The sequence below is a fragment of the Hyperolius riggenbachi genome, chromosome 1 (assembly GCF_040937935.1).
Source record: "Hyperolius riggenbachi isolate aHypRig1 chromosome 1, aHypRig1.pri, whole genome shotgun sequence".
Lineage (NCBI taxonomy): Eukaryota > Metazoa > Chordata > Amphibia > Anura > Hyperoliidae > Hyperolius > Hyperolius riggenbachi.
This window is the reverse complement of record NC_090646.1, coordinates 456,700,304-456,716,855: the sequence shown is the minus strand read 5'-3', so window position 1 is coordinate 456,716,855 and position 16,552 is coordinate 456,700,304. Positions and strand designations below refer to the sequence as shown.

The 16,552-nt window shown below is 42.6% G+C and overlaps 1 protein-coding gene across 1 annotated transcript in view; it reads right to left on the bottom strand.

Annotated features, from left to right (window-relative positions):
* The window catches only part of LOC137525207 (clustered mitochondria protein homolog), a 139,219-nt gene that overhangs the window by 99,171 nt on the left and 23,496 nt on the right, over nt 1-16,552 (bottom strand). Inside the window, exons 5-6 of the mRNA XM_068246198.1 lie at nt 6,170-6,251; nt 811-941 (exon numbers count right to left, since the gene is read on the bottom strand). Of these exons, the coding sequence (XP_068102299.1) occupies nt 811-941; nt 6,170-6,251 (213 nt within the window). The remainder of the gene's footprint in view (nt 1-810; nt 942-6,169; nt 6,252-16,552) is intronic.

Sequence of the window (16,552 nt, the reverse complement as noted above, 5' to 3'; positions counted from 1 at the left end):
TTGGATCTAAAGCTATTCATAGACAGTCAGCTGAAAAGCCAATCTCAAATGTTTCCTTTACCTTTCGATAAAGCAAGGAAGGATAGGATGCTACTGCTTTCGGTCATCCCATTGGGTGAGTTTTCTACTGTCCCAAAAACACTAAGTTTCATATGCAATTAACTTTTTCTCCTTAATTTTTCTCCTAGGCAAGATTTTCAAAATGGTCAATGAAATGCTCTTTAAAACACCAGCAAGCAAGAACATACTCAAAATAATTTTGATAGTACTTTTTTACCTACATTTCGGTACTTTTTGAGTAGCTAAGTGCTGAAAAGATATGGTATTTTAAAAAGAGGATAAACAATTATCTCCTAGGAGAAAACTCAAGAGATGGCGGTGCCAGTTTTTTCTGAAAGGGCTCCTGCCCCCTTTTTTCCTGCTCTGTGTCAGTATACCTTTGCAGTATTGATACAGAGAACATTTACCGGGTATTTTCTTTTGACAGCTTTTTGTGTAATTAAAATATCCTCGATTTGTAATTCCTTTGTGCCTTATAAATACAGACTTCATTTCTTAACGGACTTGTTGATAAGCATCCCAAACAACTATATATGTGCATTCATACTAAGTTACTAACATGGACAGTGTGACCACAGCTTCCCACTGTGTCATCCCTCAACCCCACATCAAACATTTAGAAAAAGGTTAGTCTGAAACAGTTGTGGTCTGCTGAACTGCCTAGACATACTTGGTCCATCAAGAACATATTCCAACACATCCCCTACAAGGGTCTATGTCACAATAAAGCCATAAAAACTGTTGTCTTACCTGTACTTCTAAATCATCTCCTCCAGGTAGCTGAACGGTTACATTAAATAAATCTGATGAGCTTTCTGTGCCATTTTCCACAATTGCAGTTACTGTGGTATCCCCTGCCTTGTCTGGCACACAGGTGGCATCTGTAAGTACACATAATGATTAGGACCAGTACAAAGTTTTTACAAGTTCTTTATCTACAGTCCATATGTAGCTCAAACAAACTAGCATCACAGCCCATATGCAATCACCATTTACTCCGGGGTTTTCTTACTCATATAGGTAATATTTCCATCTTGTAAATAAAATATTTGTTAAACCCCCAGCAAGCAAGAAAATGTCCAAAACAATTTTGATAGTACTTTTTCACCTACTTTTTGGCACTTTTTTCAAAGTGCTGAAAAATTAAGTTAAAGAGAATTATCTTCTAGGAGAAAACATGAATTGCATATGAGTCCAAGACTCTTACACACATTTCTTATTACGTTATTAGTTTTTATTAGGATAAAAAAATATAAAACATAAAAGGTAGAACGTGAAGAAGAAAAATATAATCCATACCACAATATTAGTGAAGTGACATTTTCAACATTACAAACTACACTGACTTTATACTAAAGACAACCACATTTTTACAGCTTATCCTTATGGCTTTAATATTGCGCTAAATGATCTGACAACAAAGATTAGATGCGTAGATGCTTTAAGGCTAGTTACACACCAGGACGTTGCGTTTAGGGGACGTTATAGGGCACATAACGCGCCCCTAACGCAACGCCTGGGGCTCTCTGGTGTGGACGTCGGAGTGAGCCGCGTTGTGCAGCTCACTCTGGCGTCCGTGATGCGTACTCTTGGACGCATGCGGCCGCTCCAGGAAGTAAACACTGCACGTCACTGAGTGCAGTGAATATTAATTAGCCATGTGCCCGGCCGCTCTCCCCTCCTCCCCAACATCACTGAGCATGTGCGCACAGTCTAACGTGGCTTAGCCGAGTAGAACGCACAGCATGCAGCACTTTGCTGCGTTACAATGTAACGCAACGTGGGCAGTGTGAACAGCCCACTTGTGTTACATTGCTGTGCGTTGGGGGAGCGTTACAGGCTGCACTAACGTGTGCCTGTAACGTCCCCGTGTGCAAGAAGCCTAAGAGTATCTTCAATCACAGAAACCTGCCAGTACTGTTTTTAGTTAACATTCATTGTCCTGTTATAAAATGTGATTGTTTTTATTAGTTCCTGCATTTAAAGGGAACCAGAAGTGAGAGGGATATGGCGGCTGCCATATTTATTTCCTTGTAAACAATGCCAGTTTCCTAGCAGCCCTGATGAACTTCTGGCATAAGTAGTGTCTGAGTCAAAAAGCTGGAACAAGCATATGGTTAATCCAGTAAAACCTGAGTCAGCTGAGACACAGGATCAGGAGGACTGCTTAGCAACTGTCTAAAAGGAAATACATATAACAAATCTGGTGGTAATTTTTACTACCAAATGCCAGCAACAGGAACAAATTAGAACAGTACTTTCTATTGCATTTTAATTTGGGAATAATGTACTTTTATAATATGTGTACACATGCATGGTAATTTCAAATAGTGGTCAGAGCTACTTTCAAATCTACAAACACTGTTTCTGGCCACAAAAGTGATGGAAAAGGTATTTCAAGGGGTCTAACACCTGAAGGGGGCCAGTGACTACAAGAGTAAAAAAAATGTTTTACCCATTTTTTGTCCCAATTTTTTGTTCTTTACCCATTTTTTGTGGAAATGGGTAAGGGGTACTTTGTACTCCTATACTCATTTCTACTGGGAGGGGGGTGGGCATCTGGGGTCTCCTTCTTAAAGGGGACTCCCAGATGCCACCATGAACCCCCCTAGGGAGTCGTCACCCCACCTCCTCCTGGGGCACCGGAGGTGGGGGAAGAGCCCCTTGTCTGTGGATTGGACAAGGGCTCAGGGGGAGAGGGGAAGGCTTTGCCGCCCCTCTCCCCCAGAGAACCCCCATACCATGGGACCATGCTGGCTGGTATAGCTCAGGGTGCGAAGCCCCACGTGGCCGGGGATCCGCATTCTGGCTATCCCAGCCTGCATGGGGAACAAGGGGTTACAGAATGCTCGGAAGGGGGGACCCCACATAATTTTTCGAGGGAAATTTCCCACTCTCTGAACATAACAAAAAAATAAATAAATTACATTTTTTTTTTTTTACATATCCTGCAAATTTGGTGTTGCTAGGATATAAGGGGACTTTGCTATTAACTGCTAAAGTCGGTGGGAATTGTTCCCTAAGAACTGTAATTTACAAATTTAAATGTATACTATTTTTCTTTGAAATTTTAAAATCGATTTTCTCAAAAAGTATAAGTTCTTTTTGAATTTTTTTCCCTATTGTTGCCACTGTTCTTCTTAACATTCCGATTTTCTCAAAAACTATAAGGTCTTTCTGAAAAAAAAAAAAGAAATGTCCTCTTATACCCTATTTACATACCCTGCAGATTTGGCGTTTATAGCAGGTTTATAGCATGTGTGGTGTATAGCATGTAGCACGGCTTAGCTATTAACCATTAAAGTCTATGGCAAAAATGCGAACGCAAACTTTTTTGAAAAAAACAAAAATCACGTTTGGCGGCGAATATGAACCGCTGAAATTTGCGCAAACAAGTTCGCCTGCGAACTGTTCGGCCATCTCTATAGCTACTCTAATAAGGCGTATTAGCTCTGATAAGGCGTGTTAACTCTGATAAGGCACGCTATTTGTTATAGTGAATCAAACCCTATAATGTGGTAAGTGTAGCACTGCTTAACTTGCGCACTCTGGGTTCTGTCATTAGGACCACATTGTGATCTGTGTAGAAATTGAAAAAAAATCCTTAAAGAGACTCCGTAACAAAAATTGCATCCTGTTTTTTATCATCCTACAAGTTCCAAAAGCTATTCTAATCTGTTCTGGCTTACTGCAGCACTTTCTGCTATCACCATCTCTGTAATAAATCAACTTATCTCTCTCTTGTCAGACTTGTCAGGCCTGTGTCTGGAAGGCTGCCAAGTTCTTCAGTGTTGTGGTTCTGTGATGCATCTCCCCCATCCAGGCCCCTCTCTGCACACTGCCTGTGTATTATTTAGATTAGAGCAGTTTCTCTCTTCTCTCTTATCTTTTACAAGCTGGATAAATCCTCCTCTGAGCTGGCTGGGCTTTCACATACAGAGGAATTACATACAGGCAGAGCTGTCTGCACTCTGCAGGAAGAAACAGCCTGACACTTCAGTGGAAGATAGCTGTAGGGGGAAAGAAACACACAAATGATCTCTTGAGATTCAAAAGGAAGGCTGTATACAGCCTGCTTGTGTATGGATGTATTTTCTATGTGTGGACATACTGTACATCAATCTACTTCCTGTTTTGGTGGCCATTTTGTTTGTTTATAAACAAACTTTTTAAAACTGTTTTTAACCACTTTTAATGCGGCGAGGAGCGGCAAAATTGTGACAGAGGGTAATAGGAGATGTCCCCTAACGCACTGGTATGTTTACTTTTGTGCGATTTTAACAATACAGATTCTCTTTAACAGAGATGGAGACAACAATAAAAATATGAAGATAGGTCTAATCCTTTCCCAGTCTTTTTGAAAGGAATTACATTTTGGCAGCAGTCCCACATTAATATTTCCTTGTGGATTTTCACAACCTCTTGCACAGGTTGAGGCTGAGCTGCGCTTGTCATGTAGTTCAGCTTCCCAGCTGCCGGCCACAAGGAAAATTCGGCTGCAATTACATACAGCATTTAACACCTCGCCTGTCGTATTTGACACGTGGCGACATGTTACCTGGCAGCCAAAAAAAGTCTCATATTGCATCTGGGGACAGGAATCTCTGTTATCAGATGCAACGTCATGAGGGGGCTGCCCTTCCACCACCTGTGCCAAGTGGCAGCAAGTGTCCATGCCGAGCACCAGCAAGCGCCTGACCCCATGCAAAGCACTAGCAAGCACCCGGCCGGTGAATGGGAGCAGCTGACAGGCGGTGAATTCACTGGCTTCAGCTGCTCAAGGAATAGGGGCCCAAGGAATTTCGTTTCAGCAAAAAAAGAATATTCCTGCATGGCCGTAATTGACTTCTGCAACAAACAAAAATCTTTAACTGAATGTCAGTCCCTACAGGGAAATATTTGAAACGTATAGTCAGAGTTCAGCTGTCATGACACCCTCCAGCCATGTACTTTGCAGATACAAGTCACGTTCTTATCTGCTTCGGTGTTCCAAAATAAACGCACTTATTTAAAAGTAATGAGAGTGCTCTATTTCTGATCAATAGTATGGCCACCTTTTTCTCTTGGTAAACATTTTGAATAACATTTTGAAATATTTGAGTCCTGACAAATTAGTATGTAATAGCATGGTAGAATAGAGCAAAGAAGTGATCTGGAAGATTGGGTTCTATTCTCTCAAAAACAGTGACATTTACAGGTACAGACACCCCTAACAGTGCATGTTTTGCAGAAAACCACAAACATTCACAGGTAAGGTAATTCAGAGCAGAGCTGAGGCACATTAACTACCTATGTGGTTTTCTGCAAAACATGTACTGTTGGGGGTACTTAAGGACAGAGTTGAGAAACGCTGATCTAAAATACCTCACATAGGCTATCATAACAACAAAGCTCAGCATGTCTCAGGGCTGGAACCCACAGGAGCGCTTTTGGCAGCGTTTTGGCAGCGCTGCGATATGCTAGCACTTTGCCAAAACGCTGGGCTAATGTTAATGGATGGGGCAACTTCCACAGGAGCGTTTGCGTTTCCCAGAAACGCAAACGCAGGACCTGCAGCATTTTGGGAGCATTAGCGCTTCAATGTAAAGTATTGAAACGCTGGCGGAAACGCTCAGCAAAACCTAAACTGAACGGTTTTGCTAGCGTTTTGCAGGTCAGCACACTGTAACAAAATGAAAAATAATTTACAGGACCAATCAGGATAAAAACGCGAAACGCAAAACGCTACGCAACCGCTGAGCAAAAAAATACAATGTTGCAAAACGCGACCGAAAACGCGCATTAATCCGCTTGCAAACCGCTCAGACAAAAACGCTAGCGGTAGCGTTTCGTGTTTGCTGATTTCAGTGGGTTCCAGGCCTCAAAGTGAAGAGGTGGGAAAATCCGGGGAAAATGTATAATTCAGTATGTACATATGTGATTAAATTTGGACAGATTTCATTTTAGGGAATAGGAAACTTGTACCATGTGGTAAATCCACTGCATTCTGTTCAGGAGTGTCCTGTGAGGGGGCATGGGCCCTTCCAATGTCTGGCGATTATGCATCTAGCCACCGTGCAAGGAACAGCCAAAATATTCTGGTGTTTGGAAAGCTGGTGGATCTTCTGACCAAACAATGCAACATAGGGATCCAGGTCAACCTGCCCATTAAAGGTCAGAATGATCTCCAGGAAACCGTTATTCCATATATCCTGAATAGGGAGCAATGCATCAGTGTTCATGTCATGACAATGAAAACATTGGATTGGCCGGGCATTATAAATCTTTGAAGAGTTTTAGGAGTTTGATACCATTCATAAAATATTTTGTAACATTTCTCCTTAATGATAATATTCATAGATGTTTTAGCCATGTATTCAAACAGCTTGCCCCACTCAATAGGGTCAGAGGTGGATAATGCCAAAGCCCATTTTTCCATAGGAGGTATGGTCTCTGGCAAGGAGTCATACCAGATCTTGTTATACAACTTTGAGATAAGATAGACCAGTGCCATCTACATATGACATATAAATACTTTCTAGAGGGAACATGCCCCAGGTTGGATTATTCCGCAGAATTGCAGAGACATACGGTAGTTAGTGAGGAGTCTGCAGGAAGGAACACTGTTTTAGATATTATGTCATCTTTGTGTGCACCTTTTACACCTAACTCTTGCACTGTATTACGTTGTACTAATTTTGACTTTGAGATTTTTTTTCCTTTTCCCTATATATTGTGCCTATACATGACTATATCAGCTGTGAATAACTGCATACAACTCAATAAACATGAAAGTAAAAAAAAAAAGTGTTAATATGCTGGAGTTATATAAATACCGGATAAACAGGATAGACTTATTAAATATCCCTCATCATATTTTATTACAGACATCCACAGAAGGGATCTTGTGCAGGCTCAAGCAGCATACATATTTCTAACATACTTTGACTTGTTTTAACTGAAACTGACCAGGATCTGGTCTGAACATGATGGCAGCTGTTCAAAGATATGTTTGATCCAATTTTTTTTTAACAAACAATTTTTGAACCAGCATGACTCTGAGAAAGAGAACTCGTCACGTTTACAAACAGAACGTCTTACCTGTGTTGTACATTCTAATGGCTGTATGCCCATTCACATAGAGGAAACACCAATGCAGTGGTGTCTGTCGAATGCAGTGTTTATACATGGAAATTAACTAAGAAAGCCACCACTAAACAATGCTGCAGTTTACAGACCTGTGCCACTAAAAAGGGAAATTCCACTTTTGAGGAGAAACTGCACCTTCTTAATTTCAGCTCAATATATTGTATGGATTAAATAGCAAACATCTTTTTAGCTGGCTTTTTTTTAAAGTTTAAAATGTTTATGTATGCATGTATTAAACACAGCTATTCTATAAAACACAGCTATTCCAAAGTCTTCCTAACAGAAATGGTCAACATTTGCAGCTAGTGATTAGAAGACACTATATAAAACAAGGGTAATAAATGAGGCGTGGGGGTTGAGCAAAACGAGTATTGATACTGTTCGCAGCAGGAATTACAGTAGCAGTCAGCTGAATTATGCTGGGAACACATGCTGCAATTACCTGTGCAATCAACGGGTAATCTGACAGGAAGTTGTATTGTGTGTGCATCTCCAAACTGCTCCTGATCGATAATGGGATCTGTTAATAACTTTGCAAAATAAATCCCTTTATTGATCAGCAACAGATCACACAGGTTGGAAATAATTGTCCAAATCCCATTGATCAGACTGGAAGTTGCATCGTGTGTTCCCAGCATTACGGTCAACTCGGTGGACCGCTGAAGAGAAGTGAGCGGGAGCAGCAACCAAGGTTTCCCATTGATTCCTGGCAGATTTCATCACTGTGATAGAATCTGCTAGAACTTGATGCACCAATAGGAAGAGAAGAGAAAACTCAGGGACACCGAGAGCCCAATATAGTGTAGTATGTACTGTATTAGGGGAGGAAGGGTATAAAGGTAAGTACAATATACTCACAAACCAGGGTTACCTCGTAGGCAACCACTGTAACAGCAGGTGGGGAGAACAAACCTGTCCCCACTTAGGAGTAGAGATGGCCCGAACCGTTTGCCGGGCGAATCTCTCTGGGCCCTGTACTACTTCTGGGTCGATATGACCCAAAGTAGTACGCCAGCGCTGGCCCGGCGGTGCGCGTCCTATATCGCGCTCCTGTTGCCGGGCACTCTCTGCGCATGAGCCTGACGTCACTCATGACATCACAAACATGCGCAGAAAGTGCCCAGCAACAGGAATGAGATCTAGGACACGCACTGCCGGGCCAGCGCAGCCGTACTACTCTGGGTCATAGCGACCCGGAAGTAGTACAGGGCCCACAGATGCTGAGATGTTCGCCAGCGAACGGTTCGGGAACCGTTCGCGACATCTCTACTCAGGAGTAAGAAGTCACTCTCTGTAGATAGGAAGATAGAGCTTTCCGCCCTTCCACCAAGGGTGGACTGGTATATGATGCAGGAGAACAGAGGCGCCAACAGGATAAAATGATATAAAAAGTTTAAAACATGGACGTGGTAGAGGTAGACTCTTGGCCACGCCAAAGGACACGACAATAGGCACGTCTTAACATATAACACAAATATTTTTATTTATACACTCCACAATATTGCAACTCGTTTCACGGCGTAAACCCGCTTCCTCAGGCAGTTCAAACAGGAGTATATAGCGATTGCTGTCCAGTTCTGTATTAAGCCCCAATATTTTGATCAATATTGGCCAAAAATCGATCAAATTGGACTACAGGGAAAATTTTGATCAGTCGGCGGCAGATCAGCAGCAGACAGCTCATAGCATTTCCCTTTATCAAACAGTTCAATGCTGTGGTTCGATAAATATTTAAAGATCTACTGAATATCTATGGTCAGTGTGTAAGCAATACATCCCTCTCTGATTAGATTCTGATGAGAGAGCGATCTGCTTTGGGGCACGTCGGGCAACCATTGGCCAGTGAGTGTATGGCTACCTTTACACTGCTGAGGACACTAGAAAGATATTACAGGTGTACTGCTAGTAATATTTACACCATGTATATCAGTTTTGTGGCTGCTGCAAGCTTCTCCTACTCTCTTTCCATCCACCACAATCCTCACCATTATGTTTATCAAAATGAATAACACATCTGTGATCGGTTATCTTTCTAGCACCATGAAGCTCTTTATAATCCATTTCCTACCTGTCTGTTTCTAGATGTATCAGATGTTCAGAAAACAGATCACAGAAAAGGGATTCAGGTTACAATTAGAAGCATAGAGATGCCAATACACTTATCAATTTTGAGATCAATGCTCCAACATAGCTGCCTGAACCTAATTTCGATCAATTTCTAGATTAAACTATTGATCTCTTCAGCCTGAAATATCCTGTTTGAAAGGGGACAGGTCGGATCTGCAGCAGTAGATTAGTGGCCTATTGCCAAACCCTCTATAGGTCCCCTCCATCTAAAATAGTGCTCCTCCGGCTCCTGAAAAGTGTTGGCGGAGCGCACACTAGCCTATCCGCTGGCGCACTTCCTCCTGTGTCCCGGCTCTATCCCTACTGGGGTGCCTGTCCCCCATGACCCGGCAGTATGTGCATTATGTTACTATGTACATGCCGCTAAGCTACAAGGAAAACTCCTGATGAGTCACGAGGGAGTAACGAAACTAGTCGGGCGGGGATTGGACGCACCAGGAAGTTGCGGACGGCGTGACACGCGACAATCTACAGAGCGCAGCTTGGCCCAGCCTGGCTAACGGGGGAGAGCCCGTGGAACAAAAACTCTGTACCATATAAACATCTAGAAACATGTGAGTGAGCATTTTTAATAAAGTACAAATGTTTTTAAACTGATTTACGCTATGGGAGGTTTTTAATTTGAGGTATGGACAAGTATCAAGTGGAATGTGCAAAGTGGCATAAGGACCAGGACCTGAGGTGCCCTGGAATAGAGCGCTATTTGACCAGTCTGGCAGTGGTCGCACTGCTTTTGGTGAGTGCGTTTCCTGTTGGGTGTTTTTGGTGGTGGAACACTAAGAAGAGATTGCACCAAAGGAACTTTTCATCTGAAGTGACTTGTAATTTAATGTATCACTGAATGGATAATGTGCGCTGAACTGTAAATACAAAATTTGTGTGAAGTACTTGCTATACTTACAGCCTGATTTACAAAGCGGTGATAAACTCAAGTTATCACGCCTAAAAGACTTTAGGCATGATAACCTTTGCACCGCTGAGTTAGCACCGCTTTGTGCTGATTATCGCGCGCAAAGATTTGCGCGCGCAAACGCGCAAAGTCCCATAGGGCTTAATGGGCACTGCGCGCAAAGTGCGGTGCGCACCTACGTGCTTGAGCGCGCAAAACTTTGCGCGCGGAAAATTCGCGCGAGTTTCTTCTTATCATGCCTAAACTGAGTTTAGGCGTGATAAAGGGCTTTTCACTGGCGTGCAAACACTTTGCACCGCTTTGTGAATCAGGCCCTTAGTGAGAGCGCACTCCATACTGGACTTTTATTTAAACAACCAGAGCGCTTTGAATTACATTAGTATTTGGGCACTGTTGTCATTTTATCCATTCCAAAACCTTTAGAACTAATTATTGGAACTCAAATTGGCTTGGTAAGCTCAGTGACCCCTGACCTACATACACAGGTGAATCCAATTATGAGAAAGAGCATTTAAGGGGGTCAATTGTAAGTTTTCCTCCTCTTTTAAATTTTCTCTGCAGAGTAGCAACATGCGGCTCTCAAAAAAAACTATCAAATGACCTGAAGACAAAGATTGTTCACCATCATGGTTTAGGGGAAGGATACATAAAGCTGTCTCAGAGATTTCAGCTGTCTGTTTCCACAGTTAGGAACATATTGAGAAAAGGGAAGACCACAGGCTCAGTTCAAGTTAAGGCTCGAAGTGGCAGACCAAGAAAAATCTCGGAAAAACAGAAGCGACGAATGGTGAGAACAGTCAGAATCAACCCACAGACCAGCACCAAAGACCTACAACATCATCTTGCTGCAGATGGAGTCACTTTGCATCATTCAACCATTCAGCATACTTTACACAAGGAAATGCTGTAATGCAAAAGTGATACAGAGGAAGCCTTTTCTCCACCCACAGCACAAACAGAGCCTCTTGAGGTATGCTAAAGCACATTTGGACAACCCAGCTTCATTTTGAAATAAGGTGCTGTGGACTGATGAAACTAAAATTGAGTTATTTGGGCATAACAAAGGGCATTATGCATGGAGGAAAAACAACAGAGCACTCCAAGAAAAACACCTGCCACCTACAGTAAAATATGGTGGCAGTTCCATCATGCTGTGGGGCTGTGTGGCCAGTGCAGGGATTGGGAATCTTGTCAAAGTTGAGGGATGCATGGATTCCACTCAGTATCAGCAGATTTTTGAGACCAATGTCCAAGAATCAGTGACAAAGCTGGAGCTGCGCCGGGGCTGGATCTTTCAACAAGACAACAACCCTAAACACTGTTCAAATTGCACTAAGGCATTCATGCAGAGGAACAAGTACAGTGTTCTGGAATGGCCATCTAGGTCCCCAGACCTGAATATAATTGAAAATCTGTGATGTGAGTTAAAGAGAGCTGTCCATGCTCGGAAGGCATCAAACCTGAATGATCTAGAGATGTTTTGCAAAGAGGAATGGTCCAAAAACACCTTCAAGCAGAATCCAGACTCTCATTGGAACCTACAGGAAGCGTTTAGAGGCTGGAATTTCTGCAAAAGGAGGATCTACTAAATATTGATTTAATTTATTTTTTATGCACTTGCTTAATTTTGTTTAAACAAATTATTGTGCACTTTCTGTAAATCCAATAAACTTCATTTCACTTTTCAAATATCAGTGTGTGTCTCCTATATGATATATTTAACTGACATTTTGTCATAACAACCAACGATTTATACAAGAAAATCATGAAAATTAACAAGGTTGCCCAAACTTTCGCATCTCACTGTATTTCCTTATAGCTTCCATCTCTGCATATCGCGTGACATGCATCAGGAGCCAAAAGGAAATAGGCTGCTCGGCTACACTAAAGAGAGAAGTGAGGAACTGTCCCACCACTGAAAGTAGGTAAAGTATGACCTTTTTTGATGAAGAAACTCCCCAAAATCAATTGAAAATGTATCAACAGGACGTGTGGATGGCAATAGATCCCCTGGTAGATTACAATAGCATACTTAATTTGTTAAGTAAAATACATATTGTATAGCCAGACTAAAGCATTGCACATGTGGTAAACTGCTAAATGGCTGGTCTACTTCTGATGAGAATCTAGTGTTAGTACTGCGGCCACGATGTGTCAACAAAAGATACAAAGTACCGGATCATCTCGCCCAAGCTCACACTGAGTCCATTGTTCTTATTACACCTCCGCTCCATTATTTGTCCCGTGTTATTCCTCCTCCCCCTCCATAGTGACAGAACAGCGTCTGAATACCACTCAGCCTTGATCCCTATGAGTGGCAGGGATTTAGAGGCTTTACTCAGCCCTCAAGTAGTTGATCAGGTGTGAACTGTCATTTGATATAAACTTTAAAGCAACCCTAAAGTGACCTGAAAAAAAAAAACTTCAATACTCACATAAGAGGGAAGGCACTGGATCTCATAGAGCCTCTCTCTGTCTCCTTGTTCCACCATTGTCCCCCATTACACAATTGACATGGTGACAACTCCTTTGAAGGCTTTGGAAGCACTTGCCAAGTGCCTCCAAAGATGGGCGCATCCGTACTGCGCATGTGTGAGCCCCGACCTGCATATGCGCTTGTCTCCGGTAGTACTCAGAGACACAAGTACTTCTGAAGGCTGCCTGAGGAGGGCCAAAGACATATTTGACCTGCCAGTCAAATAATTTTACCGGAACGGCTTTAAATTGTCATATTCCAAAATGGATAAATGTCATTTTTTCCTCAGAATTCTACACACAAGACCCCATAATGACAACTTGAAAAATGTTTTGTTGAGGTTTTGACAAATTTATTATAAATAAAAAGCTGGGAAATCACATGTACATGTACAAGTATTCACAGCCTTTGCTCAATACTTTGTCGATGCACCTTTTGGCAGCAATTACAGCCTCAAGTCTTCTTTCCTTTGCCAGTTTCACCCATTCCTATTTGCAGCACCTCTCAAGCTCTATCAGGTTGGATGGGAAGCGTTGGTGCTCAGCCGTTTTAAGATCTCTCCAGAGATGTTCAATCGGATTCAAGTCTGAGCCACTCAAGGATATTTGCAGAGTTGTCCTGAAGCCTCAATGTTGGCTGTGTGCTTAGGGTCATTGTTCTGCGGAAATATGAACAGTCTCTCCAGTCTGAGTTCAAAAGCGCTCTATAGCAGGTTGTCATCCAGGATGTCTTTGTACATTGCTACAGTCATCTTTCCCTTTATCCTAACTAGTCTCCCAGTTCCTGCCACTGAAAAACATCCCCACAGCATGATGCTGCCACCATTATCACTGTAGGGATGGTATTGGCCTGCTGATGAGCTGATGAGCAGTGCCTGGTTTCCTTCTAATGTGACGCCTGGCATTCACACCAAAGAGTTCAATCTTTGTCTCATCGTACCAGAGAATTTTGTTTCTCATGGTCTGAGAGTCTTTCGGGTGCCTCTTGGCAAACTACAGGAAGCCTGCCATGTGCCTTTTACTAAGGAGTGGCTTCTGTCTGGCCACTCTACCATACAGGCCTGATTGGTGGATTTCTGCAGAGATGGTTGTCCTTTTGGAAGGTTCTCCTCTCTCCACAGAGGACCTCTGGAGTTCTGACAGAGTGACCATTGGGTTCTTGGTCACCTCCTTGATTAAGGCCCTTCTCCCTTGATCGCTCAGTTTACATGGCCGGCCAGATCTAGGGAGAGTCCTGGAGGATTTGAACTTCTTCCACTTAAGATGATGGAGGCCACTGTGCTCATTGGGACCTTCAAAGCAGCAGAAGACAAGCGTGTCCCAGAGGTCTATAGACAATTCCTTTGACTTCACGTTGGTTTGAGCTCTGACATGAACTGTACACTGTGGGACCTTATATACAAAGGTGTGTGCCTATCAACTGAATTAACCACAGGTTAAGCTGCAGAAACATCTCAAGGATCATCAGGGGAAACAGGATGCACCTGAGCTCAATTTTGAGCTTCATGGCAAAGGCTGTGAATACTTATGTACTTGTGCTTTCTCATTTTTTTTATTTTTAATACATTTGCAAAAATCTCCAGTGAACTTTTTTTTTACACTGTCATTATGGGGTGTTATTTGTAGAATTCTGAGGAAAAAATGAATTTAATCAATTTTAGAATAAGGGTGTAACATAAAATGTTGAAAAAGTGATGCGCTGTGAATACTTTACGGATGCCCTGTAGCTTTTGTACTATAAGTATACTGCTGTCTTATTGTGTGTACTGTGTAGTATTTTAGAAATACTTCTCATAAAATATATACTTCAAAGTGGTGAATAAAACATACAACGACCGCCTACCAATAATGTGATAAACACATTTCAGTGTGCCATGATGTTCCCCTGATGACGTGGATGGTGATGCTTACCATGAAAGTTTCTGTCATGAAGCTGCAATAGCCATGCTTTACATTAGAGGGATACACTGTGCTTTGTTCTGCTCACATCCTCCCTTTTTGCGATGGGAACAGCGGGACTAAGGTCACCTTGTAAGTTTGTACACACAACCACGTGCTGAATGATCTCAGCTCTCCCCGGCTGACTGAATTACTACCTAAGTGCTTTTAATGTCTAGGAAAAGTCACATACATAAGAGTTTGTACCATGATATATACTAGAAAAACACTAAACAGAATCTAATATATAAAACTACCGTATATGAAACAAATACCAGTACCATACTATAACCAGTTAGGCTGAGTTTAGGTGTTTTCATTGAAAGACTATCTAATGGGTTTCCAGTGATAGTAAACTGTCTAGCAGTGCTTGAGAAGTGACTAAACAAAGTTTTTCCACAATCTCATAATGCACCTCTAAAGTTAACTTTATAGCACAGAAAACTGCTGGAAAAAAACTAAACTAAAACTAAACAAAATAAACATTACACATTTTTTTAAAAAAATAAGAGGTAAGCAAGAAAGCGATTGCTCACGACCCATTTTCACAGATGGCTGAACTGCAATTCCAATTGCAGCCGATTAGCAGAATTTCATATCATCACTCATGAAATCGTTTGACACGAAGTGGTATTACCTGGTGGCAAAAACAACGCAACAACGCATCTGAGCATGATTGCGACCACGTTTAGATTACACCCATACCACCATTATACCGATGCCCATATCAAGCATTAGCAACAGCGCCCAGCCACGAAGCAGGTAATTTCGGCCAGAAGCTGGGCGCCACCATAGCACTAGTGGGTCCAGCAATCATCGGGGGTCCAGCAATCGCCAGACCTCAAAGTACTTCTTACTCCAAGTTGCTACAACTCGGAGGGGGATTAGTATTTAACGCCACCAGGGATTTGAACAGCAGCAGGGTGAGCCGTCATTTGGCTCACCCTGTGCCCAGCACACGGGTGGCGGGACAATACGTAAACCCCAGCCACTGCATGGGAGCAGCTGACAGGCGTTGAATTCACAAGCAGTAGGTGACCCCATCTTACGTTTCAATGGCGCAAACTCAAAAACTGGAGGCTGTCAGGCTTGCATGCATTTGTAGTTCATACAAATATAAACAAAAACCCATAAACGTAAAGTATGTAGCCTTGTTATAAAGTAACAGATCATCTCATGTACGTAGCAGAACCATTACTGTAAAACATATCTATTGAATCCTGTATACAGTGTAAGCTCACATGGGCAAGCCAGGAAATCACAGTGAATTGTCTTATCTCACCTTGTGCCAAGTTCCCCAAAGTACTTTCACCATTATGAATTGCAGGAAGTGGGAATCCAGCTTCCAGGCTCTCCTCGCTCAGCATACTTGCAGATCCCGTCCCGGGTTAGCGTGCGCCGCATTCACTAATGAATGGATCAGGATCTTAGCTGTGCGATAAGCGAGCAGTGATTTCTCACTATACAGATGATGCGTAGGTCACTCTCAGAACTTGCCGAGGAGGCGCTGTCTCCCTTATATGGTCAGAATGACCATTTACGGGCGAGGAGCGTCAGGGCGGCCAGTGAGGAATGAGGGGCGTGTTTCTCGGGGCTCCCTCGTTTCACAACTTCATTGACTGCTGAAGGGTGAAAGGCAGAGTGTGTGGGACGGGTAGAGGTGACCCCCTGTCCTGCAAGGACACATAGGCAGCCGCGGCAGTCTGCAGTCTACAGAGGGGTGTACTAGAGGTGGTAGGACAAGCATGGGCATCTTTCAGCTCGCCCTCAAACAATTCAATGGCGGAAAGCTGTGTGCAGAGTTTGGTAGCTGCATGTAACATCTGATGCAAGAATGTGCAACTCTGAGCATGACATTGTAAAATTCACAAGCAATAGCTTTATATTGCTTCTCATAGAATGCCGGTCCCTGGC